The sequence below is a fragment of the Gasterosteus aculeatus genome, chromosome 9 (assembly GCF_964276395.1).
Source record: "Gasterosteus aculeatus chromosome 9, fGasAcu3.hap1.1, whole genome shotgun sequence".
In the NCBI taxonomy this organism is placed as follows: Eukaryota; Metazoa; Chordata; class Actinopteri; order Perciformes; family Gasterosteidae; genus Gasterosteus; species Gasterosteus aculeatus.
Genome location: NC_135696.1, coordinates 7,805,068 through 7,829,952, shown reverse-complemented (window position 1 = coordinate 7,829,952; position 24,885 = coordinate 7,805,068). Strand labels below are relative to the sequence as shown.

The following is a 24,885-nucleotide window of genomic DNA, read 5'->3' as shown; positions in this document are numbered from 1 at the left end:
AAGTTTTTTTTTCTTTTTTTTTAATGAGATCTCCACAAGATATTTTACTTTACTCTTTAAAGGTTTTATGTGTAAGAGGAACACATTTCTCAAATGCAGTTAGTTTGCAATAAAAGGGGTATTAGCTGGCAAAAGACTCGTATGGCATGTTGGAAAAAGTTGTAATGACACACTGCCAAGCAGATTACGTTAAGAGTCAAAAGTAACTGTAGTAAAAGAAACTAATATCAGCTCTATTACATTACATGTAATTTATCTGATGCTTTTATCCAAAGAGACTTACAATAAGTGCATTCAACCATAAGAATACAGACTCGGAACAAGAAACAAAGTGCAATTTCCTCAAATAAGCCAATTTGCTATAGATGAGTGGTGTTAAAAGTATAATTTAATTTGTTAGTCTTTAGTCGAGGTAGAGTCTAAAGAGGTGTGTCTTTTGTGGCGGAAGATATGAAGGCTCTCTGTGGTCCTGATGTCTTCAGAGAGCTCGTTCCACCATTTCGGCGCAAGGACAGCAAAGAGTCGAGACCTAGTCGAGTGTTTTGCTCTCAGTGAGGGAGGGACGAGTAGTTTTGCAGATGCAGAGCGGAGAGTGCGGGTTGGGATGTAGGGTTTCACCATGTCCTGGATGTAAGCTGGACCCGATCCATTCACAGCATGGTACGTAAGCACCAATGTTTTGAACTGGATGTGGGCGGCCACCGGTAGCCAGTGAAGCTCTGTGATAAAGTACCTGGCAATAAATGCAATATTTGTTAATTATGATTTATACATCTTAATTCTAATATTAGAAATGGAACAGAGCTTTTATAGTTATTTGGAAAATTTCACTATCCGATTGTAGAAAAGAGTCCACCAAAAGAGTAGATGATTTAAATGAATACAGCTACAATGAAAACGCTTTATTTTCCATACAAAAACAAACAATGTCTAGAAATACAAGAAATAATAGGATGGGAGTATTTGCAGTTGAATGCCTGGTTGTCAACAATCAGCCGGATAATAATAATAAAGATTGCGTTAACTACTTGTGGATGTTAAAGCTCTCAACCAAATGGACTCCTGTAGCGGCCATCGTTTCCCACAACAGAAATGAGTCTCTGCTCGATGTACCTGTTTCACACAATCGTTGCCCGCTCATGTTCTTATTCAGTGTCTAAGGCACTTTTAAAGAAACATACTGTTAACTAGAAGTCCGCTGAACACAATCAGCAGATCCATCCGTGATGAAGAAGAATGAGGGTTTTAGTGGTTCACCTGTCGAGGGGGCGGCTGTGCTTCACATGAGTCACTGAGCTGACAAGTTTAAAGACACTTAAAAACACTTTTTTCTTCTTTAGCAGTTTTATAGATTTTAACCAGTTTGAACCAATTTCTTGCCCATTTGTTGGTTGTTACTGTTCAAAACACTGAATGTCTTTTTAAAACCCAAAAGGGTTCGAAAGTGAAGATTCTGTAGGAACAGCGGTTGATTTAAATCGCTAACACATACTCAATCACCATTAGTGCTGCCAGCAAGTAGTTTTTCTCCCAGTTGGTTTCCAGTAAAAAAGAAAAACATCTTTCTGTGCATCTCTCTCGGCTCAGGCCGACCCACAATAGCGACAATGGTCAACAATGCAAAACGTGTTAACCGCGTGAGCTGAGATTTCTAGTTAAAACCCAGCGAGACATTCTTTCATTCAATGTTGAGATGAAACACACAAAATAAAATTCAAAACCAGCGTCTGTTCTTCATTTGCCCGTCCCGAGGTGTTCGGCGTTCCTGTAGTGTTGAAGCAAACAGTCCGTACATCAGAGTGAGACTTGTGCAACTAAAGCAGCTGGCGTCCCAAAGCCCACAGTGACCTTTGTTTTGAAAGGGTGAGGGGGGGAAATGCAGTGGCTTTTACACAACTTGTGAGCAGAATGCTAATAACGACACTAAAGTGTAATACGTTTCCTTATAGTCCTTCAATCCATCCGTGATGCGCGTGCACACTCGACAGCCTCCACCTGCAATCTCACATGTATAAAAGCACTTTTTGGACCTGTGTACTTTCTCAATAAGCTGAGCAGGTAACTTGACGCCTGATGGCAGGGAGAGTATTACCTCATGACGAGGAGACAAGCGAAGCAGAATTGTTTGTTTGCCCATGTGATTCTTCAGGACTGAAGGGCAATAGATTTTTCCTGCAGTGGTTAACCGCTACAAAGAAATGGCTGCCAGGCAGACTCCACCCAGCACCACCAAAAGCATTGCTCCACTCTTCTGTCCTTGCCAGGGTTTGAAATGAAAAAAGACGATGGAAGCGACGAGGACAGACGGGTGAGGTGGGTAGGTGACAAGGGAGGGAAAAGGCGAGAAACGGAGAAGGTCGCCACGGTTACTCAGCGTTGGCGGTTTGGGTCTCGTTGAAGTCACCGGCGCGGCTGTCGGCATCGTCGTCGGACATGTCGACGGAGGCCCCGTCCAGGTTGAGGTTTCGGCGGCCTGAGCGGCCGGAGGAGAAGCTGCTGACGGGGCCGCCGCGCCTGCTCAAAACAACACAAGTGGAACATGGGATGAAGAATACGAGCAGAAAGCCGACGTGCTAAACGTGTTCGTACAGTCTGGGATTTTGATTGCAGGTAAAACGAATTGACAAGTTAAAGTTAAATACACATCACATGTCTGGGTTTTATTTTATTGACGTGTTTTGTGAAAGGGGCCCTTAAGGGGCTCGTACCTGAGGCGGTTCTTGAGGGTGTTGACCTCTCGGGTGAGACCCTCGCTGGCCTCTGTGGCATCGTCCAGCTCCCTCTGCAGCTTCCTGCGGGCCCCGTTGGCCCTGGTGGCCTCCTCCTCCGCCTCCTCCAGCTGGCGCTTGAGCTGCTTCATGCGAGAGTTTGCTTTCTCCATCTGCCAGGAGGACACATGGGGAGACAGACGGAGGCGGTGAGAGGCCGTGGGTGAATCAGTGTCCCGAGAAGAAGTGAATCTCTCGCATATCGTGAGTCAATACCTGCTCCTTGTACTGGTCGGCATGACGACGCTCATCCTCCACTTGCATCATCACCTCCTTCAGCTTCTTCTCCGTACGACGGACGATCTTGTTGGCAGCTGCTCTCTCCCTGCAAGATCAAAAAAGAGACTGGTAAAACAAGAGCTCACTCCGTCTGTACTCACCGTTTAGCACTTTGGCACAAAAGCAGCTAAATCTTTTTCCCATTAATGTCACTAAAATGTCACAATGATTTATTTATGATTTATAAAATTAACCTTTATGTGTATCCAAAAAGCTGACCAGAAACACTCTCCGATGGTGTTTCATCAGTTGATGTCTTGTAACGATGTGAGTTTGTTCACTTACTTTGCTTCCTGCTCCATCTGTTCCTCTAGCTGCAGGATCTTCGCCTCCAGGGCAGTGATGGACGCCTTAAACTTTGACTTCACAGTCCCTTCCAGCTCTGCCAGCTTGGATTTCAAATCCTGCATTTATGATTGTGAGGATACAAGGACATCATGTTTTCTGCTGTTCTATCCAACCTCAAGCACACCTATTATTAATTATCTTATAAGCTAAAGTATTCAACAAACTATTCCAGACCTTGTTCTGCCGCTCCAGCTGTTGCCGAGCGTTCTCACTCTTCTGGGCGGTGCTGCGTTCTCCGGTCAGCTCGGTGTTCAGAGTGTCCACCTGAGGAAAGGAGATGTTGTGCGACATTAGATAAAAGCAGCACTTTGGACCCAAGTTTATCACATGCAAAGTCTATTTACCTGGATGTTGGTCTTTCTGAAACGGTCGTTAAGCAGCTCCATGTTCCCCTGCTCCTCCTCAAGCTCCTCCTCCAGCTGGGCAATACGAGCTTCCAGCCTCCTCTTCTCTTCCAGCAGTGACGACCTGACACACACGCAAACATGTTTTATTCAGAGTTAATGCAGGAATTCTGAAGTTAGATCTATTTTTAAGTCACTTGAAATATCAGTAGCAACACTGACTTTCCAGAAGCGCTGTTGGAGATCTCCTCAGCCAGCTCGTCCCGCTCTTGTTCAGCGTGTCGACGGGCCCTCTCGGACGCCGCGTGGTCCTTCATCAACGACACAGAACACACATGAGGATCTTCGGACGGCCCTCTCATTTATATAAGAGTACGGAAATAGAGTCCGACTGGAACAAGTCTGATGATAAGTTGCTGTTCAGGTCACTTTGCTTGTCATGAATACAATACATATTAACAGTTCATGACAGACAATAAGCTGATCTCATACTTTCAACTCAAAAAGAAAATCTGCAATTTGACCTCCTGTAGCTGCAGGATTTCTGCTTCCAGGCCCTTGAGTTTCTTCTCGTTCTCCTTGGACTGGGTGAAGATCTCATCCCTGGAGGCTCTGGCCTCCTCCAGCTCCCTCTGATAGTCCTTCGTCTGAGCCTGCAGTGCAGACCCAATGCGGAGCAGGAAGATAACAGTAAGGTATTTCATCTAGCTCATTACCTGCTAATTAACACGGACAGCGGACACCATTAAAACCGGTAACACATTTTATTAACAGTATAGAGCGTCAAAGTGTCCCTTCAAAAACTGATACCCTTGGAGAAGCAGTTCCACAGACCTGTAGTTTTTTGAGTTGCTTAACAGCCTCATCACGGCCTTTGTTCGCAGCTTCAATCTGTCCTTCCAGTTCGTTCAGGTCCATCTCCAGCTTCTTCTTGGAGGCAACAGCCAGAGTTCTCTGCTTCCTCTCGTCCTCCAACTCTGCCTCCATCTCACGCACCTGCAGGAGTAAACAACACAACAAATCAGCATATCAAGAAATAAATGAGACCTATGGATCCAATTCATGGGGGTCATCACCGATGTACCTGTTTGACAAGCGACCTCTTCTTCTCCTCTCCCTGCTCGTCTTTGGCCTGTAGGTCCCGGTCAAACTGGGCCTTCATGGCCTGCATGTTGACCTCCAGACGCAGTTTGGCGTCCTCCGTGGCCTGAAGCTCATCCTCCAGCTCCTCCAGCTGAGTCCTCATCTCCTCCACCTGTTGCTCTAGAGTGCGCTTGGACTTCTCCAGTTCATGGACCTGTGTGTATCATGGGGACAAATGGTTGTCAGGTGAACAGGCTGGATTAATGCAGATTAAAGGTCTTCAGAAAACCAGGTGTGGATTTGAGATTTCAACTATCCTGGCTGATCCGATCTAATGAACCTCATCTGTGCAACGAACCCTAACCCAGAAAATAAGAAGAAGCTACAGCTGGATTTACTGGATAGAATTTAAATAGATTTATTTTTGAAACTTCTGTCAATCTGTTTTAAACGGTCATTCAGCACTGACATTTACGAGGTCAAAGGTCACTCACACTCTTCCCCACATCATCCTTGGAGCTCATCAAGTCCTCCATTTCCGCACGCAGCTGCTTGTTGAACCGCTCCAGTTCATCTTTGGCCTCCAGGGCTTCCTCCAGAGCTCTGGCCATGGACAGAGCCTTGGTATCCTTCTCTCTGGCCTCCGCCTCGGCGCGGTCACGCTCCTCCGCGTAACGAGCAGAGACGCTCTTCTCCTCAGCGAGCAGCTAGTGTGGGCAGAGAAACACACACCGTCAATGCATACAAACACCATCCGGCAAAGGGTGCCGAATTAACTATTTTCTTACCTGGTCGAACTTCTTTTGTTTTTTTTCAAGGTTTGAGACGGTCTGTCTCTGGTGGTCCAAATCCACCATCAGGTCGTCCAGCTCCTGCTGCAGTCGGTTCTTGGTCTTCTCCATCTTGTCCATGGCCGAGGTCTTCTCCTCCAGCCGCTGGCTGGTCAGCTCCACGTCCTTCTGGAGCTTTCTCTTCACCTCCTCCAGGCCCTCCATCGAGCCCACGTCCTCCTCTAGCTTCTTCTTTGTCTCAAACAGCTACAGGAAGTCCATTTAAAAAAACATTAAGACAATCAAATACTTCGTGTCCTCCTTTCTAAGACCGCAGCGTAATGTGCAAAGTCGGCATTAAGTGAATACCAGTAAATCTCAGCAGATGTTTGTCTTTAACATCTTAGTTTTCTACTAAAATCCATCACTTCTTGCCATATAGCTTCTTCATTTATGGTCCCTCAAAGTTGTGCCTACGACGTTTGATGGTGTGACCCCCAGATGTGCATGTGTACCCTTATCTACGCATGACTACCTGGGATTGCAGCATCTGCAGCTGCTTCTCCAGGTTGCGTCGGGCCTCCTCTTCCTCCTCTTGCTGCTCCAGCAAGGTGTTCTTATCCACCTCCAGCTGGCGGATCTGACCGCTCAGGTTCAGCTTCTGACGCGTCTCCTCCTGCCGCAACTCCTACGCACCGCAGATGGTCCAGACAAAAGAGGAGCCGGGGAGACAAAATCGATTACACCCGTTATTATTAGTAAGGAACACCTATTAAAAAGGACTGTTTGCATTTGTTTTGTTCTAAGCCTACTGTCCTGGGGATGAACTTTGAACTAGAATTATTATACTTCACACCTTTCTAAACTATACAATCATCGTAGATCCCGTTTCTTTTTGCTTTAAACTTGGATGATGCCGTGTTTTGTACCTCAGAGTCTTGCAGTTTACTGTTCAGCTTGTCGACTTCTTTGGCCAGTTTGATGCTCTTCTTCTCGGCCTCCTCCTGCAGTGCGTATGCGTTGTCCAGCTCCGACTAGAAAAATGATATTTATTACATGTCATTCAGCTGATGCTTTTATCTAAAGCGACTATCTAAGTGCATTTCAACCTGAGGATACAAACTCAAAAGATTAAGAAACTAGAAAGTGCAATTTCATCAAATAAGCCGATTTTCAACTTTCTATAGATAAGAGCCATTATAAGCGCTACATTCTCTTAGTGTTTTAGTCGAGGTAGAGTCTGAAGAGGTGTGTCTTTAGTTTGCGGCGGAAGATGTGAAGGCTCTCTGCGGTCCTGATATCAACAGAGAGCTCGTTCCACCATTTAGGAGCAGGACCGCAAAGAATAGTGATCTAGTCGAGTGTTTTGCTCTCAATCCGTTTGGGGTTATGAGAAAAGCATACCGAGCAAAAGCAAAGTGTCCCTGACCGCCTTTGGGAGTGTTTACCTGGAGTTTGTGCGAGCGTTCGGCCAGCTCTCCCTTGATCCTCTCCCCCTCAGTGGCCCTGGACATGAACTCCTGAAGCTGGACCTCCATCTTCTTCCTCTTGTGTTCGGACTCCATCTTTGCCTGTTGCAGACTCTTCACATCGCAGGCCAACTCTTTGTTCTCGCTCTCCAGGATCTGCTTGTTCTTCTCCAGGTTGACCTTGAACTGTGCAGAGCAACTGTGTTAACGTGATTATTTCTGTCTGCGGACACGGGCTGATGTGTACGAGCCGCTCACCCGCTTGGCCTGCTCCAGCTGTTCGGACACTTCTTCCAGCGCTGTGGCGTGCCTCTGCCTCACCTCCTGGATGAGGGTTTCGTGGTTTTGGGACTCATCGTCTATGGCCTTTTTCAGCTCTGCCACCTCCTGCTCTCTCTTGGACCTGGAAATAGGACACACGTGAGAGGACGCCTTCTAAGGCGCAACTAAAAGAACAGCGTAGCATAAAATCGATGCATATTAGTAGCAAGGTAGCAGCAAATATCGAACACTAGTTAAAGAATACCCAATTTAAGGAATTGGTTAATACATTCATTATACTTTTACTTTATACACTCTTCACAATGTATCAGCTTTCATATAACTGCCTTTTGCTTACTAATTTGCATCAATGTCTTTTGTTTGAATTTGAGTTTTAACACATGTACGTTGACTTCTATGTGTAAAGTTCCCGTTTGGAGTTAATAAGCCAAAGGTAAATAAGTACCGGAGCTCCTGCTGGGCAGCGGTTGTATCCAGCGTGTCTTCCAGCTCCGTCTTCAGGGCCTCGAGTTCCTCACTCAAGTCTCTCTTCAGTTTTTCAGCTTTACTTCGACACATCTTCTCTGCCTCCAGGTCCTCCTGAAGCTCAGCCAGGTGGGCCTGCAGCTCCCGAACCTGCTTCAAGGCGTTGTTCTTCTGGACTGTCTCCTCGTCACTCCTGGTTGGAGAGACATAACACAGAATAGACTCATATAATGAAACGCCGCTGCTTAGGCCTTCAGCTGAATATCCAAGTTTCGTTTTACACCAAACCTGACTTGTATTGTCTGACTTAATAATGTAAGTCTTAGATTCTTAGTAAAATAATAACATGTTGATCTGATGAAAGCTTTTTTTAAAACTTGAAATGAGTCCACCTGTGCACACAGGGGGGCAGTGTGGTGGTGTATTCACTGCTGAAGCTCTCCACATAGAACTTGTGTGTGTAGAAGATGGGCATGTCAACGAGACTGCTAATCGGTTTACTGCTGCAAGCGTGTCAAATTCATGCCAGCTGCAAGACTTGTAACATTCCTCAATTACAAAGAAACCCACTGAATGTCATGATGATCCAGTTTATAATGAACACAATGCCACAGTGTTGATTAAAGCAGTCTTTTTCAACCAGAGTGTGCCGCGAGAGGCTGTCAGGTGTGCCGTGAAAAAAAAAAAAAAAAAGGATACCTGGGCATAAAGCCTGTGCCATCTTGGCATTAGGATGATGTTAAGTTAAATAAAACACAACAAATAGAACACGCGTTTCCCTGATTTCTTAGAGTATATTATGCTCATGCTGAAACTATGTTTGGGATTGATTTTCATATCATTTCCGGTTGTTGGTGTGCCGTGAGATTTTTTCTGTGTCTTAAGTGTGCCTTGACGCAAAAAAGGTTGAAAAACACTGGATTAAAGGCACTAATGACTCCAATCTAAGTAATTCCCCATTAGAAAAAAAACATAATTGTACTCGAAATAGCTTAGAAACTCAAATTGGCTCACATCAACTTGAAATTGTAACGATGAAATTTTAATTAACTGGAGCTGTGACTAAACTGATGATTTCTGTGTGTGAAATTAGCCAGACAGTCAATAACCAGCGACCCCTGTAGTCTGTCTGTTAGGACGAAGCTACTGAGAAGCCAACATTTAAATTATCTTTGCTGACCTTTCACAGCTGTTTACCTCATCTGTATTCTGGCGGTTAATGGGAAAATAATTTGGCATTACGCCAAACGTGTGGCTCTCAATATTTTTTGCTAAAAGGGGAAATCTGAAAGCCGGAGTTCTCTCGGTCTTTGAATGCTTCTTGTGGAAAACTACTGCAGACGACAGGGATCAACGATTTGACAGAGTCAGACACAGCTGCAGAGTTGAAAGGTCTCCAGTGTTGTTAAAAGCCTGCTCCAGCTCCAGAGGAGAGAAGAGGGGGACTGAGGGGAGGCAAACATAGAGGAGCAGTGTGTATGTAAGAGGACGTAGCTGCTTGAAGTCAGAGTTGACTCAGTGTTTGTTTGTGTGCTCCAGCATCTATTTCAGGGTCTTTCTATTGACTTCGAGTGCAGTTGTCATGGAAATAGGATGTAGGCCTCTGCGTTACTGAGACGATGTGCTTGAAGCTGAATATTACAAAATGAGCAAAACCACTAACAGTGATATTTATTCCAAACCTTTAGGTTTGTACTGAGAAGCGGATGTAATAATACACTTTGGTGTCTTCGAGGCTTTTGATTTCATACAAAACAACGTGTGCTTTCTTCGAAATCCATTTAGCAGTTGTTGAGCTGCGAAGATATTTGTTTCATTGTGAAGTGCCAAACACACTTGTCAGCTATCTTTGAACCGACGTCAATAAAAAAAATTAATGTATTGGTTTAATATCAACATTCACAGTAATAGTTTTATAATAATCAGTGTTTTATATGTTGCAAAAGACTCCTGATGCCTCAACAGTTTTTGTTTACTGTCCATCACTGACCTGGCCAGAGCAGCATGCAGCTCCTCCTCCTTCTTGCTCAATTGGATCTTCAGCTCCTCTATCTGGGCCTGAAGCTCAATCATCTGGTCCTGCAGGTCAGTGGTCTCGGCATCCAGTTTGCGTTTGGCCTTCTCCAGCTCTTGCCGTGTTTTCTCCTCCTTCTTTAAGCGCTCTGAAAGGAGGCACGATCACATGTCTCATAGGCACCAACATTCATGGTGAATATGCTGAATCAAAAATGACAAATAATTATGATCCAAAGCTGAATGGACAAAGTCACAGAGGTCACAAAAGGAATAAACTCTTAATTGCTAACAGCTTGACACAAATACTGGTAATTAGATTAGCATGTTTTCTTTATTGTAGAAACATTCCTACATACCTCAGTTCTTTATCAACTCAGCACTTAAGTAACAAAATTTAAGGGCCTGATCGGACAGAACACAATTAGCAGGAGAATAATAGAAAGTGTTTTTTTCATTAGTTCATCTTTCTTTGTATTGTTGCTTTTTATGAGTGTAAACTTTTCAAAACTATCCTTGACCCGTGGCCCTACGGTAGCCACCCACGTCCCAAACAAAAGTTCCTCCTGCTGTCGTCTGTGTGGATCGCTTTAACTACGGTTGGTAACGTTAAATAGTTGCAGGTATGAAAGTCAGCGGAACAACGTGGCTGCTTTTTCACTCCGAGTTGAACCCTTTTCAATTAGAGGCGGTCAGGCTGCTGCAGCACAAACATGAGGCACATTCAGCGGGAAATAAGAGGCGGTCAGCTGCGCAAAGCAGAGCACTAACTGTTTCACTCGTGGATAAAATGACAAAAGCCTCCACAGCATGGTAAAGAAAATGTTCTTATTAGGGCCTAAGCCATATATTGAAACCACACAAATATTTATTTCCCAGCATGTTAGATCTCAGGTTGCTACAAGCTGGTGCCTTGAATACTCCTTCTATCTGTGTGGCTTCTAGTGAATGTTCTCTATTAGTACCAGAAGCTTACCCTCCAGGTCCACCATCATCAACTCCTGCTTGTTCTTGACCTTGCTGAGGTTCTTTGCTTTCTCCTCCTCCTCTGTGAGTTGAGAGGTCATCTCTCCGATCCTGTCCTCCAGCAGCTTTCTCTCCTGTTGTGTAAAATCAAAGCGGTTGTTGGACTGGATGCACAACGACTCACTGGAGGTGAAACAATTCAATTTGTACTTCTCTGATATCTATCCGACATCATCAATCACCTACTGTTATTAATCATTTGCGGATGTAATCCCCTCACCTTGAGGAACTTTGAGTTTTGGTCCTCCAGCAGGAGAATGTCCTCTTCCATTTTCTTGATCTTTGCCTCAGCCGTCACTTTGTCCAGCTGCAGCTTCTGTCTCGCGGCTTCCTCCTCATCAAGCTGCTCCTCCAGGTCCTGCGAGCACGAAGACACACGCATAGATGGAGATTCAGAACCAAGCCAATGCGCTGAAGTTGAAGTTTGAACACTGACGTTTATAAGCCTTTATGATTGTAATTATGATTCACTTATGAGCCGGTAATAACAGCACAGATGTTAACAAAAGGGAATAAGTTTGTAAGTTTAAAAAGTTGAAGATATAAACCTGAATGTGTGACTGCATCTTCTTCTTCTCATTCTGCAGGCTCTGGTTCCTCTCCTCCTCCTCCTCCACCCTGGACTCCAGGTCATGAAGGATCTCCTCCAGCTCTTGTTTCCTAGAAAGCAGACGAACTCTCATCTCTTCGGCCTCGGCAAAGAGCTCCGTCTCTGCATGGAGTTGTTCTGCGAGAATATTCTTCTCCTCGACGAGCTGAAGAGGGGGAACAGTTTAAAACAAAATAAAAACAACTCCATTAGTTGCAATGTTCTCTCAATTGTTATAAATTTGCTAGAACTTTGTGAATAGTAATTTCCTAACAAACTCTTTGGTTAAATAAATAATAGCTTGTAAAGTACCAAACATTATTTTTTTTAAGTCTCTGAATTCATACATGCTTGTGTATGTTGAAAATATATATTTTGTTTAATAGAGCGAACGTCTACCTGTTGGTGTTTCCTCTCCATCTCCACAAGCTCATTCTCCACCTTGAGCTGTTTCTCCTTCACCTTCACCAGCTCCTCGTCTTTGGCTTGCATCTCCTCCTCCTGCCTGGTGACCTGCAGCAGAGGCTTCACCTGAGAAAGAGAAATAGAGAAAATAAACCTCTGGATGGTTTTGAAGTAACTAACTAAATGTAATACTTACACTTTAGTCTATGGAAGCAATGGAAGGATAATTCATTCAACTTTTTGCACAAATTGACAAATGGAGGAACTGACAAATGATCTAACGTTGGTCCTGTTAGGTAAGTCTGATGGCGCTGACTTAAACCAAGGATGTGGCCTTTTGTTCTTTACAAACCACGGTTTGTCTCAGGCTCACTTGTCTAGATTAGAGTTGTAGAACATCTACAGACAGCAGCAAATACACACCTCATGTCACTGCTATGGAAATCCAGGAAAAAAGACTTCTGAAAAGTAGATTTGATACTTTAAATACCTGTTAACACTTTCCAAGAGTTGTGGATACTTAGCGAAACAAAAAGAGTAACTTATACCAAAAACGCCCGACTGATTGGGCAACAAACACACACTTTCTGAGCGGGTCTCAAGCTCAGGAGGTTCTGATCGTATCTTGCAGCCCTCATCAGCAAAGAGCGTTTTGTAGTTTCATTAGAATGTAAGAAGGAAAAGTTTGCAGCATTTCCCTGACGTAGATATTTTTGAATTCTTTATAGTCTGTTAAGTGCTCATATAACTGAAGACATTTTTAGGCATCTGATAACAAATGTATGAAAGTACTAATTTTGTCCAGTGAGGCAGAGATGTAGGTTAGTGTATGTTCTGCATATATAACAGATGACCTACTTTGTGGAAAGAGGTAAGTGTGTTCTCACCTTGGTGAATAGCCTCCACCACTGCCAGTGTCGCAGCTTCAAATAAGCAGCACAGTTCCTCTGGAGGACTTTCAGGGCACTCAGCTGCTGCTGCTTCTTGGCGAAGGCCCTATGGGGAAAAAATGATACAAAATCCAGCAAGGAATCAATGTCTGGGTATAGCAGAGTGATTAAAGAACAACGTTGAGCTTTGTTAAGCTCAAATGCACCAAACCCAGTCATTGTCCTTATCGGGACACTTTCTGCTCTGATATAAATGCTGATAATGGCAGGCACTTCACTACTGAGATTCTTCCCTGTGGAAACTACTGGGAAGAGCTTCGAGCACACATTTCTGACTTGACATGGCCGATGTGTTTTACTTGATAAAGTTTATCTGCATATTGATTGAGTTTGAGCACCTGCATTGCCGTCCTTAAATTCATCTTGGGAATCCAAATGCAGACGTATGTTCACAGGAAAACCATGAGATGAGAGACTCACTTGCGTGCCAAGTATCCCCGGCAAACAGACTGGAAGTAGATGATGATGTCAGTGATCTTCAGATCTCTCTCCTCCTCCAGGTGAGCCAGGACACCAGTTCTGAAGAAGATCTTACTTTGACCGATACGGAACAGGTTGGGGTCCAGCTCCAGGGCTCGGATCTATGAAAGGCAAAGACTTAGTAAGAATTTACCTCGGTTTACAGGGTTACATTTACATTCTTTAATACAACATTTTCAGAAGCCAGCATTTCTGTCAGTGTACTGCAGAAACTCTCTCAGGATAGAGAGTGAAGGAGAGACAGCAAGCCTTTTTAAAGGAAAATAAAGTAGCTCAATACATGAAATAAAATATTCAAATTACTTTTAATCACATATTAAAATAACTACGTTGTTTTTAGCAGCATTTTGGTTAAAAAAAGGCACTGAGTACTGAGATAGAGCAAGAAGAAACAGGGACTACCATTCTCTCACAGGCCTGCTTTCCATCCATGAATCCCTTGGGGATAGCGTTAGGTGTCAGGATCTCATATCTGCCATCAAAAGATAATTTAAACATTTAAATATAATAATATAAACATTTCGTCTGTGGTAGATGGATGGAATCACAGGGTTACAAAAGCTCCAGCTTTGTCACCTTTGTCTGAACTCCTGGAAGACGATGCGGTTGGGGAAGCCTTGTCTACAGATGCGAATCCCCTCTAGGACGCCGTTACACCTCAGCTGGTCCAGAACCAGGTGAGGCTCCAGTTTACCAGCCTGAAGAAGGAACAAAACACACAATTAAGACCGGAAACACACATTTCTATCATAATATTTCTGATCGACAGAAAGTCTCGTTAAATATATTAGTAAGACAAACCATTCCCTCACTTTCCACTGCTCGATGCACAGCCTCTAATAAATTAATCTACATTCTTTATTTACCCTTTTTTCGTGGTTGGGGATGATGCAGCGGACAAAGTTGGGGTTGGTGTTCCTCAGCGTGGCCATGAGCTTTGTCAGTGACTCCTTGTAGAGCTGTCCCACCGTACGAAACATGCCCTTTTTGGTTTTGTAGGTGGCGCCAAAGGCCGTCTCGTTCATGCCTGCCACCTGGTCCAGGCCCACGATGCGGTCGACTGGTAGGGCGATGAGGAGAACTAGTTAGAGCGCAAATACTTCATGGGTAGCAAAGAGAAAGAACAGCAGCAGTGACAAAAGCTCCATGAAGTGCAGACTGATGGAAAAGACATCACGCACTACAGTCAGACAACGGCAATCTATAACGGAGCATTCAAAGTCTAGAACTACCGCTAGCTTGGACATGGAGAGAATCTACTCCTGCTGGTCCATACGGGACTCGGAGAGAAGCACCGTTTTACTATGATTCATTCACAGAGCAGAGAATTTAAATGCTCCTAATCTTAGTGGATGAGAGCCAATGCTTCATGGCAGCTACAGGAAAGCCTTTTCCATGTCTATGATATGAATTCTGAAGGGGATGCAAAAACATTATAACTGTTCTATAATCCTCCTAACCTTGTTCACACAATCCATTTTATCCATGAAAACCAGGAGACCAAAAGTGGTTAATCCGTCTCAGTCTAGGAAAACAGCTCTGTGATGGCTAAAGCTCCCACAATTATTTGATCAATCAAACAGTTTTGTCCAGTCCGAATAAAATCATCTGCGTTTCTAAAGGGTGTTTTCTACAGAGTGTGAAAATGACTACACACTGTAATTACTATGATTTCAGTTTGGGCTTGGAGAAACACACAAAAGGATGCTGCACTGCAAACTAGGAAATAATATTACTGGAAATGTAAGATGTCTTTGTATATGATGAGTCGCAGACTGCTGAGCGGATGCACGGCCTGCTGTATGGACCCTCTACACCAACGGCTGAGCTCAGAACCAAAACAAATACCAGCATCTGCTTTCTATTCCCTGCTACTGTGATCCTATCCAGGAAGGCGGGAAATGAATGTCATTCAATTTCCTTTAGTCAAGCTACAAATCCCAAATTAGCTTGTGTATGAATCCCATCACAGAGGAGCTATGGAGACGACAAACAGCTGCACAGATATAATTGCCTGCTTCAGGGCTATTGACCCTACAAATATCACAAGACCCAAGTCAGCTTGCAAAAATGCTGACACAAATTAAAGGCACGCTAGTTCAACTAGAGGGGCAGTTGACTATATTCTACTTTAGCTTATTTAGGAGTGAGGCACTACTGCTTTAGGCTGAGAGAAGGCAGCCATGCAGCCTGGGAGCAAATGGGAGCTATTGTAGCTATGACAGACACAGCACCGGCTGAAGCATGAGACATACAACCAGATCTGGGCAAAAATACCAGTAGTTACGATATCAAGAAATGAACCCGCTTGGGAAGTGCTTATATTTAGCCAACCAAGCACCTTAAGCAGCTTGGTTTCACTTTCCAAAGCTGTTCATTTTAAGTTATTATTATTATTATTTTGGCCCAGGTCTGCTAGAGCCCGACCCAGTCATTCACCTGCTGGGTCATCCAGACTAGTGTCATAGAATGAAGCCCTTTGAATGGTCTGAATCTCTACAACACAGAGAAGGAGACAGGGAGGGAGGGGGGTGATTAATTAATTATTTGGATTCATAAACGTATCGGCCTGGTCAACGAGGCTGTTAGTAGGCTTGAGGAAGAGACATGTTGACACGCCTGTTAACTGAATAAGCAAAAAGGTACATACAAAATGCATTTTAAAAGGATGAGAAACCATTGATTCCGTCTTGTGTCTATTACCATTTCAAATGTTTAAATATAAGAGGGCGGCAACTTACCGTCTTTCCAAAGTTCAGCTATGAACTTGTCGGTTGACTGATGCAGAAGAGTGGCCACATTGTCATTCAGAGGGTCCATGTTCTTCATCAGCCACTCGTCTGCTTTATAGTCCACCTGCAACAATCAGGTGGTAAAACTCACTTACAGTATTAGAGACTGGCTGCTCGGACGGATTTCTGATGCCAATAGATTACAAATCTAAACAAACATAACAATATACAGTTTGTCTTTCTGGCGTCAACAAATGTTTTTGAAAACACTTGTGTTGATATTTGTATTTTTAAAGAATTGTGAGGAGAATCTAGAGCAAGTCAATTAGTATAGAGATACAGTATATGGTGGCTAATAATTACAAAGGAAATAAAATGCAGTACAGATTTCCTGCTGTTTAACTATTGTAGGAGAAGATCAGTGAGGAAAAGAGATACTGGAACATAAGAATGCAGACAGCAATAGAGTACAATAGCGAGTGTCGTGTATTTTGCATACATTTCTGGGTAACATAAAGGTAAAACACAATATTCATTTCTGTGTGTAACGGGAACTAAAAATAAAAGGCATGCACAAAGTACATTAGAAGAGCTGTTTCCAAGGAAATACTTTCATTTAGAAAACCCACCTGCAGAGAGTATGTCAGCACAGGCGGAAACAAGTGTGATCATGAAAAAGATCAAAGAGAGCGTACCTTGCCGGCGTAGTGCATTATGCAGAAGTCGGCCTTGTCTTTGAGCTGGCGGGGCTTCTGGAACTTGGTGTGTGTGCCCTGCTCCTGGACCAGCTTGTCTACGAAGGTCTTGTCGGTGGCCTTGGGGAACCAGCACTCTTCATCCAGCAGAGCCAACACTCCTGGAGGGTTAGCCTGAAGGCACATCGACACAGGATGAAACTAAAGGCTTCAGAGACAGTGAACTGTAACCACGGCAGCAGCACAGCATCGTTGGCGTTCAGTAGATAGGAGCACCGCATGGATACGGGATAATAATTCACACTGACCGGCCTCTCAATGAGGTCGATGCAGGGCTGCAGGTCGAGGCCAAAGTCGATGAAGCTCCACTCGATGCCCTCCCTCTGGTACTCCTCCTGCTCCAGGACGAACATGGTGTGATTGAAGAGCTGCTGCAGCTTCTCATTGGTGTAGTTGATGCACAGCTGCTCAAATGAGTTCAACTGTTGCAGGAGGAAAATAATAAGAAAGAACAATAGAAGCACATTATAAAAAACAACAACAGCAACAGATCATATCACTCACGACTGCATGAAATAAATAATAGAAGTACTCAAATGGACAAACTTCCTTCTTTAAAGATTATAAAATTCAAATGGTTTTGATCCAAACCTGGAAAATCTCAAAACCTGCGATGTCCAGGATGCCAATGAAGGAGGCACCCTGTCGTTTGGTTCTGTCCAGAGCTTTGTTAATGCGATGGACCAACCAGCGGAACAGACGCTCATATGTAGCTTTACCCAAGGCCTCGACAGCAAAGTCAGCCTAGAGAGAGAGAGAGAGAGAGAGGGGGAAAAAATGGTGAACAAAGAGATAAAGAGCTGATTATTATTATTATATCATCATAATGCTTCCAGATGCTCAATGGGAAAATGGATTTCAATATCTTTCATTTAATCTAACATTTCACACGGTTAATGTTTCATATGCTTTCAGAGATATTTTTAAAACTATAGTTGAGGCAAAAGCTATATACTGAGCTGTAGCCATAACAATCAGGAGAGTACTGCAGAGTACTACAATGCTGTACTACTGGAAACCTGCCTGTCAGAAATATAACTTCTCCAGGACTATGCAACTCAATTACTCCATAATGAAATTATTTAGCACTAAAATAGACCTACTGCAGTTGCATTGCTTTATGATGGACAATCATTACTGTAAGTGAGGATATTCACTAGAAACCTAGGGGTCACACACAGTGTTAGATTACTAGATAACCAACCTGCTCTTTAGTCTGCGCTTTCTGGACGTAGTCTCTTCCCACTTTGATCCTTGGGGACAGGATGGCTCTGGTGAACTCCATAACATTCATACCCAGCAGATGACACAGCTTCTGAGCGGCTGGGACACGAGGAAAAAGGGAAAAGCACATATTTTTGCGAATTAAAAAAAGAGGGTGCAGTAGTGGGGATTGCAAATAGCACATTTAACTAATAGCTGTGTGTTTCCAGTATTATTTTTTGTATTTTTGAACAAAACTTTCACTGATTAATATTTAGATTCATCACAAATCTTTCAGAGGTTTTCTAATGAAGTGTAACGAGGATGTTATATGTTACATGGCGAAAGCGGAAAAGTACAAATAAGCATAAACCGGTCTCAATTAGCAAAGTCTCAGAACTAAAAAACACATCTGCTTCAGTACTGGATTCTGTTAGTTGCATTTGGAAACATCTGTCTGAGCTGCGTCACACGCATTAGGCTCACTTTCTCTTCCTGTCTCCCTCATTTAAGAGCCAAACATGCAGTGCCACATGTGGAGGAACTGGAAGACTGCCCCATTTCCTTCAGTTAATCCTCATAATAATGTGGCCTAATGGCAGGTTGACTGGTTTTGGAGAGAGAAAGGACATAAATCACCAGTGGCTCTGTTCTGTGGATGAGGACGCAGTGTGACGGAGGCAGGAAGAGGATGAGAAGCGTTGAAGTTTATATGGAAAGAATAATGTCTTAGCCTGCAGGCCATGAGATTATGGCGCAGATTTAAAATTACTTCTTACAACGCGCATTTGTGTGTGTGTGTGTGTGTGTGTGTGTGTACCTACCGGTATTATCAGGCATAGAGGCCTGGTCCGAGTTCCTCTCTTTCTTAAAGTTAATGTTACCAAACTGAAGCACTGAGGACACCACCTTCAACATGGCTACAGATGTAAAAGAGAAATTAACAAAATCAATATTGTAAGACATCACTTAATCAGCTGCAACACACACAAGGTTGTCGTTTTGCTGTGACTTTAATTTCTAAAACGATCTAAACCCTCCCTGGTAAAAGCTACACCCCACGATACATTATTATGTTCATGATAGAATAAACATACCCAGAATCTCCTCGTGGCCGAAGCTCATGATGTGCATGGCCTCCATGGTCTCCTGGAAGTTGTCTTTGTCCTGCTGACCCGGGATTGTGATGTTACCGTTGGACAGGAAGCGGTAGTGGTCGAATCCTTCTAAGAGCAGGTCCGCTAAGGAGAGAAATGAGGTGTATATGTTGGAACAACGGTTATTTATTTTTCCTCTTTTAAATAAAGTCCACGTATGGACTGAATTAAGAATGGTTGCCTCATATTCCTGGTACAAATATATATGTATAAATTATACAGTTGTTATAAAACATAAACTTTTCTTTTAGATAGTTAACTTGCCAAAATGAGCCCGCTCTAGAGTAATGACAGACAAAGAGAATAAGAGATATTCTGGAAGTATAAAATCTTTGTGTACTTACATTTGAGGTGCTCTCCAGCTCCAGCCAGCAGCTGGTAGAAAATGTGGAAGGTGCGCTCATCTTTGGCTTGACGAATAGCTCTGGATTTCTCTAGTAAGTCTGACACACATTGGTCAAAGAAAATGTCTTTTTGGTCGTATCAGTTTGACGTAGAATCAGTTTTTTAAATGTCATTTTCAGTATACGTAAGGAAATTGGTTAAAAATGCACACGATTTAAAACAATTTTTTTTCTCTTTCAATGTTAACAATAAATTTGCTTAGTATTAAGTGAAAAAACCCTCCCTGTGATCCTCGTTGTAAATACAATCTCCCGTACAGCGCCTGGTGACATACAGAATCTTGGTCAGTTCTATTCATTTGTTTCAAAAAACAAGATACAGGTTTCAATATTGGCTCCAACAATGTATCCGGTGACATCAAAGTTGATCCGGATGAATTTCCCCTGCGAGATGAACACAAGATAAACATTGAGGTACAGAAATCAATCGCCACCGCTATGACAAGCTGAGGCCTCCTGGTGAGGAGCATCTGACAAGTTGGATATGCTAATGATAGTTAGCATAAATCCTCCATAAGCATCAACACATCGTCTACAAATTCTATTACACTCTTGATCCTCTCTGGTACTTACAAAACGAGACGAGTTGTCATTTTTCACAGTCTTAGCATTCCCAAAAGATTCCAGGATGGGGTTGGCTTGTAAAAGTTGACGTTCCAATTCACCCTAAAAAACAGAGGGACGTTACCGTGGGCCTTTGTCACCATGATGAACCCCAGAGACGATCAGAAATGAAGAGTGAATCACGGAATTATTCATGAACATAAACATGCAGACACAGAAAGCGGAACGGGAAGACTCGTTATACAGACAGACGTCATAAATATGATACTAGTGGAGGAAAAACTGAACAACAAAACCTAAATAAAACCATATTGAGAGAAAGCAGCAAAGATATTGAGGTGTATAGTAACATCGTACAGGCTCAGTGGTTTTTATTTGTATTGTTCTGCAGGTATTTACAGGAGGTAAATTGTTTTATTGATTTTGATCATCCAATCCTAAACTGTCAAAAAATTACTAACAAAAAATCTTCCACGGTAAATGATTGTACATTAAAACGATTTTGGTTTAAGATTTAACTATAAATTATAGCGTTGTTTTTTATTGGCAGTTAATCTGATCATATTCACCAAATCTTAATGCTGAAACCACTTGTTTTACTTGCTATATTGTCTCAAGCACATAAAATATAATTCTATAAACACAAGTTTGAGGGAGAATATGGGTTTTTGTGGCAGGATAGCCAACTCGTTCTGCCATCATGTCAAGAATATGTGTCCACAACACACAACAAAAAGTACTTTGGCTTTTTTTCCCCATCAGACTCAATACTTGAATAAATAAGCAACTTCTGGGTATATGTTTGGACAGGTGGTGCACTGTGATTCCCTCTAAGCCACATTGTGGGCTGCGTCATGACCAGAGAATCTAAGTTTGTTGAGAGAAAAACAAGTACTTCAGCAATGTTACTTCTCTACTTGTGGCTGAGTGGAATACTTAGCTTCACACACTAAAGGTTTGAAAGGTTCCACTAAGGGGAACTCTTTGGAATGAGGAATCAGGATGTGAGACGAGTGATGTGATCTTTGGCTGCAAAGCATGATGGTCTGCGTTTAATTGAGTTTTTGAGCAGCTGGAATGAAGCAGGATGAACTGGATAAACGTGGTGCTTTTCCAGCTGTATAAACGCAGGCCAGTGGTGCGACTTGGTGGCTGAAATTGTTCATTGGCAGCCTCTGTGTGCTCTGCCACATGCACATAAAGACAAAGAGCAGATTACAAAAGGCCGCTGGGGGTCCAATTTAGCAGCATTAGAAGTTGACCTACATTCCTGTTGCACATTGGGCATGTCGGGCTTCTTCAATCCAGCGGGCCAATTTTGTGCATCCTTCATTAAATTTAAGCAGCCTCAAAACTACCGGGAGACACATAATCGCTCACTACAAATAAACACAGTCACTTCCTAGCTGATAATAATTTAAAGAGGTTTATGTACAGGTCATAGCTACGAGTGCAGGCTGTTTGGCAGGCCATGCGGTAGTACTTTAGGGCAGATGGAGTCGAAAAGGATCAGTCAAAACTGTTCCACTAAATCTTATGAGGCAGAGGCCAGTCGTGAATCTGTTGTCACTGCTCCACATCTGCTACTGAGGTCAAAAGGCTGGAAAAATAGAACAAGTTGCTATGTTGCGAGATAAAAGGAGAGCAGTCATGAATCGAGTGTCTAAATCTGGGCTGGAACAAGCTAATGTGCAGAACTCATCTGGGCTTTCAGGATGGATCCAACTTAATGTAAGAAAGGTCAGTTCTGCATCAGTCACTAGACCAGGGTCTCTTAAACTGTGGGCCGCAGCCATTTAGCCCATTAAAATGATTAGATGTTTTTATGAAAGGAGTGTCCCTACGCAGCAGGTAATGTAAATGTAAAATGTCTGAAGAAAGCACCTCCTACTAATTCAGTTAGGATGGGAAATACAAGTCATGCAATACAAAAGTTAAAGAAGAATGAGAGTTACAACAATGAATATCTGGAGGACCCCCAGAAACGGTTGTGTGAGCACTTCATTTCGTCATGTATGCGCAGGTCGAGTTTATACCAACAAAGTACCTGTAGCCATGCAAGCGTTTAGGCCGCAGCATAAAACCCAAGCACCACCGTCAGCTTTGGAAGTGGAACGAGGGCCCTACATCAGGACAGCAAACCTCTGCCTGGCAAGGTATGCCCACAGTCTGATGTGTGCTTCGCAGCCAGACCAAACATCTGGCTGTTGAGTTCTTCCATACTGGACTGAGAAAGCTGCTACAACAGGAGCTTTGTCCAGCACAAGGCATGTTAAAGCCATCCAACTACCGGCTTAATTCACAGACCTAAATAATCTGATCTTTCTATTGGCCCGCGATTAGACCCCTGAGAAAAAGCCTCAGAGGCCCGGGAGGGTGCGTCTGTGTCCACGTTTTGCCTCTTATCCGAGAACAAACTGTAATAGGCTGCAGTTGATAGTACGTCATCGTCCTGACAAGGAGAGTGCCGAGAAGCAGGCACCCTACATCATGCTGGAGATTGAGGAGGAGCTACTTGATCTTGTCAAACTCTGATGAAAGACCTTGAGGGTTCTCGTTCCTTATTTTAGGATCACGATCCTGCGTCCCTTCAGTGCTGTGAGGAATGGCGCCACACTGGCAGGTGGCATTCCAGTATAATCGCTGAACAATTGCTACAGTGCAACTCCGTCACTGCTCCAACATTGTACTGGAATCATAGTTAAGCAATTGCGGCCTCGTTGGAGCGTGCCTCAAACATTATAAAGCTGGAGAGCTAACGGGGCGTTAGCTCTCCAGCTTTATAATGTTTGTCTTAAGTTACCGGTGGACCAGGAGCCGAGGGACCTGTCCAGCATCAACTGTAACAGTGAGATCACCGCTGTCGATAACAAATAAAACTGAATACAAAATGAAATGGAACTCTTGTTTTACAAAGAAAAAAACACACAAAAATTTCCAGCAATTATTTTCAGAGCAGGTCGAAGGGCCAGATTGCGTGATGGCGTCAGGGTGGACGGGGACTTTGTTGGTATAACGACTTAACCTGTGCACATGCAAGATGGAGGTCTCCAGTGCCGCCTGGCAGTCAGATCCACAGCACGTTGATTAAAGTGACCGAGGGCAGGCGACATGACCCTTTTGAAGGGTAAATCACCCATTTTATTTTTTAGGTTAAATAGTTGAGAAACTACATACTACTCACATAAAACAGGGATCCACTCTGCTGGAATGGGGAGATTCAATTGTTATTATGGGAAAATAATATATAGCATTTAGAAATTAACCTGTAGTTAAGCTAAACATTTTTCAATGATCTCGTAGCGTCAATATTTAGGTACAACTCAGAGCAGTCTACGGCTGGAATTAAAGGCAGGTGTTATTTTAACACCTTAGTGGTCTGTAATACCGGCCCTCAAGACCCAGATTACTGCCAGTGTTCTAGGTTAACAGGTATGTTGTAACTCAGTCACAAGTGGCTACAAGAACTATCTGAAGGAATCTAAGTCCTGATGACCTTTAGCAGGACCGATCTACAGTCTAGAACACACAATACAATTCATGCCTTGCTATAATACAAGTTCAATTAGCATACTTTAAGTTCCATACGGAAACAGAAGCCAGCCAAGGCTCAACATAGGGCTATCACAACAGGTGAAAACAACATGCACTTTAATGTTCCACAGTGTGAATTCCAAGAATGGCAAGTCACTGTACAGTGTGGATGAATCATGCATTCACAAAAAAAGACAATAAAAGAATCATGCAAGTTTTGAAATGTACTTACAACTGCATTTTGCACCTGACGGAGAAAAACAATGTTAAAGCTAAATATGCTGTTTCTGTCACCTTTGAACTTATTTACACCATCTTAGTAGTTTTATGACAAACATTTCTAAGATTCCATAAGTTGTTGTGAGTGAAAAGAGAATGTTTGTGTATTAGTATGCACGCGGTGTCGAAGAAAGTAGAACAACTTGCCTGTGGTTTCACTGGTTTGGGTGATTCTGGCTGTTTGCAACAGATAAACAAATGCATGTTGTGAGATTGTGTACACACTGCGCACAAAGCCACGTTGCCTAATACATGTATTGGTATCCATTCTTTGAGCAGAACAAAGACACCTTGGCCAAACTGCTCATTAGTTATTTCTAAATATTGTTATTCCAGTTACAGTGTCATAGGTCAGTATAGTAACACGGTCTTGGGGTTGTAAGGAAATCCAAAGACATGATAGTGGTGACTGTGATTCATTTTGCATCCAAATCGATCATTTAAATTAGTATTTGAACAACTAAGTGCATGGCTTTGAGCAGTCATTGCCAAACGCAATAGGAGAGATGAGAAAGGAGAAAACTCACAGGAATGTTGTGGTCTTTTCTTCCTTTGTGGGAGGAGGCAACATGTGCCAGGTACTGAATGACCTTTTTTGTGTTTTCTGTCTTGCCAGCTCCAGACTCACCTCTGAGGAACAAAAGATGATACAAACAAACCACAGAATAACTTGTGTGAAACAATCGACTGTGTGTCCGTGTATGCACAGCAGCGGACAGACTACTACCCCCCCATACCCATGATCGGATTTGATCATGTGTGTCTTTTTCTGCAATATATTCCAGTACCCCCAATATATTCCAGTATGTCGGTGTGGTTTGTGCATGTGGTTGCTGGCGTGTGAATGTGCAGCATACTTTTCACTGCTCCGTCAAACAGAGACCACGGGAGAAAAAAAAAAAAAAACAGGGTGTAAATCTCCAAGCCACGCAGAAAGTGTGTGGGAGCAGTTTAGACCCACAGCATACTTGAGGCTTTTCACTAAG

The 24,885-nt window shown here is 43.2% G+C and overlaps 1 protein-coding gene across 6 annotated transcripts in view; it reads right to left on the bottom strand.

The window, feature by feature from the left end:
* Positions 1–881: 881 nt before the first annotated feature.
* Positions 882–24,885, bottom strand: part of LOC120825054 (myosin-10) — a 42,029-nt gene continuing 18,025 nt past the window's right edge. For 2 of the 6 annotated variants that reach the window (XM_040186392.2, XM_040186393.2), the window contains exons 5-46: positions 24,427–24,529; positions 24,047–24,076; positions 23,853–23,867; positions 23,271–23,291; positions 20,096–20,188; positions 19,843–19,906; positions 19,463–19,561; positions 19,059–19,202; positions 18,786–18,881; positions 17,963–18,081; positions 17,350–17,502; positions 17,007–17,180; positions 16,699–16,872; positions 16,013–16,127; positions 15,711–15,767; positions 14,138–14,331; positions 13,848–13,969; positions 13,674–13,743; positions 13,212–13,372; positions 12,729–12,837; positions 11,836–11,967; positions 11,396–11,602; positions 11,068–11,205; positions 10,798–10,921; positions 9,799–9,970; positions 7,789–8,001; positions 7,320–7,464; positions 7,041–7,247; positions 6,522–6,626; positions 6,128–6,280; positions 5,611–5,859; positions 5,317–5,529; positions 4,824–5,036; positions 4,574–4,735; positions 4,264–4,392; positions 3,962–4,050; positions 3,740–3,863; positions 3,570–3,659; positions 3,333–3,451; positions 2,985–3,093; positions 2,709–2,881; positions 882–2,514 (exon numbers count right to left, since the gene is read on the bottom strand). In XM_040186392.2, coding sequence (XP_040042326.2) covers positions 2,367–2,514; positions 2,709–2,881; positions 2,985–3,093; positions 3,333–3,451; positions 3,570–3,659; positions 3,740–3,863; positions 3,962–4,050; positions 4,264–4,392; positions 4,574–4,735; positions 4,824–5,036; positions 5,317–5,529; positions 5,611–5,859; positions 6,128–6,280; positions 6,522–6,626; positions 7,041–7,247; positions 7,320–7,464; positions 7,789–8,001; positions 9,799–9,970; positions 10,798–10,921; positions 11,068–11,205; positions 11,396–11,602; positions 11,836–11,967; positions 12,729–12,837; positions 13,212–13,372; positions 13,674–13,743; positions 13,848–13,969; positions 14,138–14,331; positions 15,711–15,767; positions 16,013–16,127; positions 16,699–16,872; positions 17,007–17,180; positions 17,350–17,502; positions 17,963–18,081; positions 18,786–18,881; positions 19,059–19,202; positions 19,463–19,561; positions 19,843–19,906; positions 20,096–20,188; positions 23,271–23,291; positions 23,853–23,867; positions 24,047–24,076; positions 24,427–24,529 — 5,527 coding nt within the window. In that variant the 3' untranslated portion in view covers positions 882–2,366. The remainder of the gene's footprint in view (positions 2,515–2,708; positions 2,882–2,984; positions 3,094–3,332; positions 3,452–3,569; positions 3,660–3,739; positions 3,864–3,961; positions 4,051–4,263; positions 4,393–4,573; positions 4,736–4,823; positions 5,037–5,316; positions 5,530–5,610; positions 5,860–6,127; positions 6,281–6,521; positions 6,627–7,040; positions 7,248–7,319; positions 7,465–7,788; positions 8,002–9,798; positions 9,971–10,797; positions 10,922–11,067; positions 11,206–11,395; positions 11,603–11,835; positions 11,968–12,728; positions 12,838–13,211; positions 13,373–13,673; positions 13,744–13,847; positions 13,970–14,137; positions 14,332–15,710; positions 15,768–16,012; positions 16,128–16,698; positions 16,873–17,006; positions 17,181–17,349; positions 17,503–17,962; positions 18,082–18,785; positions 18,882–19,058; positions 19,203–19,462; positions 19,562–19,842; positions 19,907–20,095; positions 20,189–23,270; positions 23,292–23,852; positions 23,868–24,046; positions 24,077–24,426; positions 24,530–24,885) is intronic. The other 4 variants (XM_040186394.2, XM_040186396.2, XM_040186395.2 and 1 more) reach the window with 4 other exon arrangements.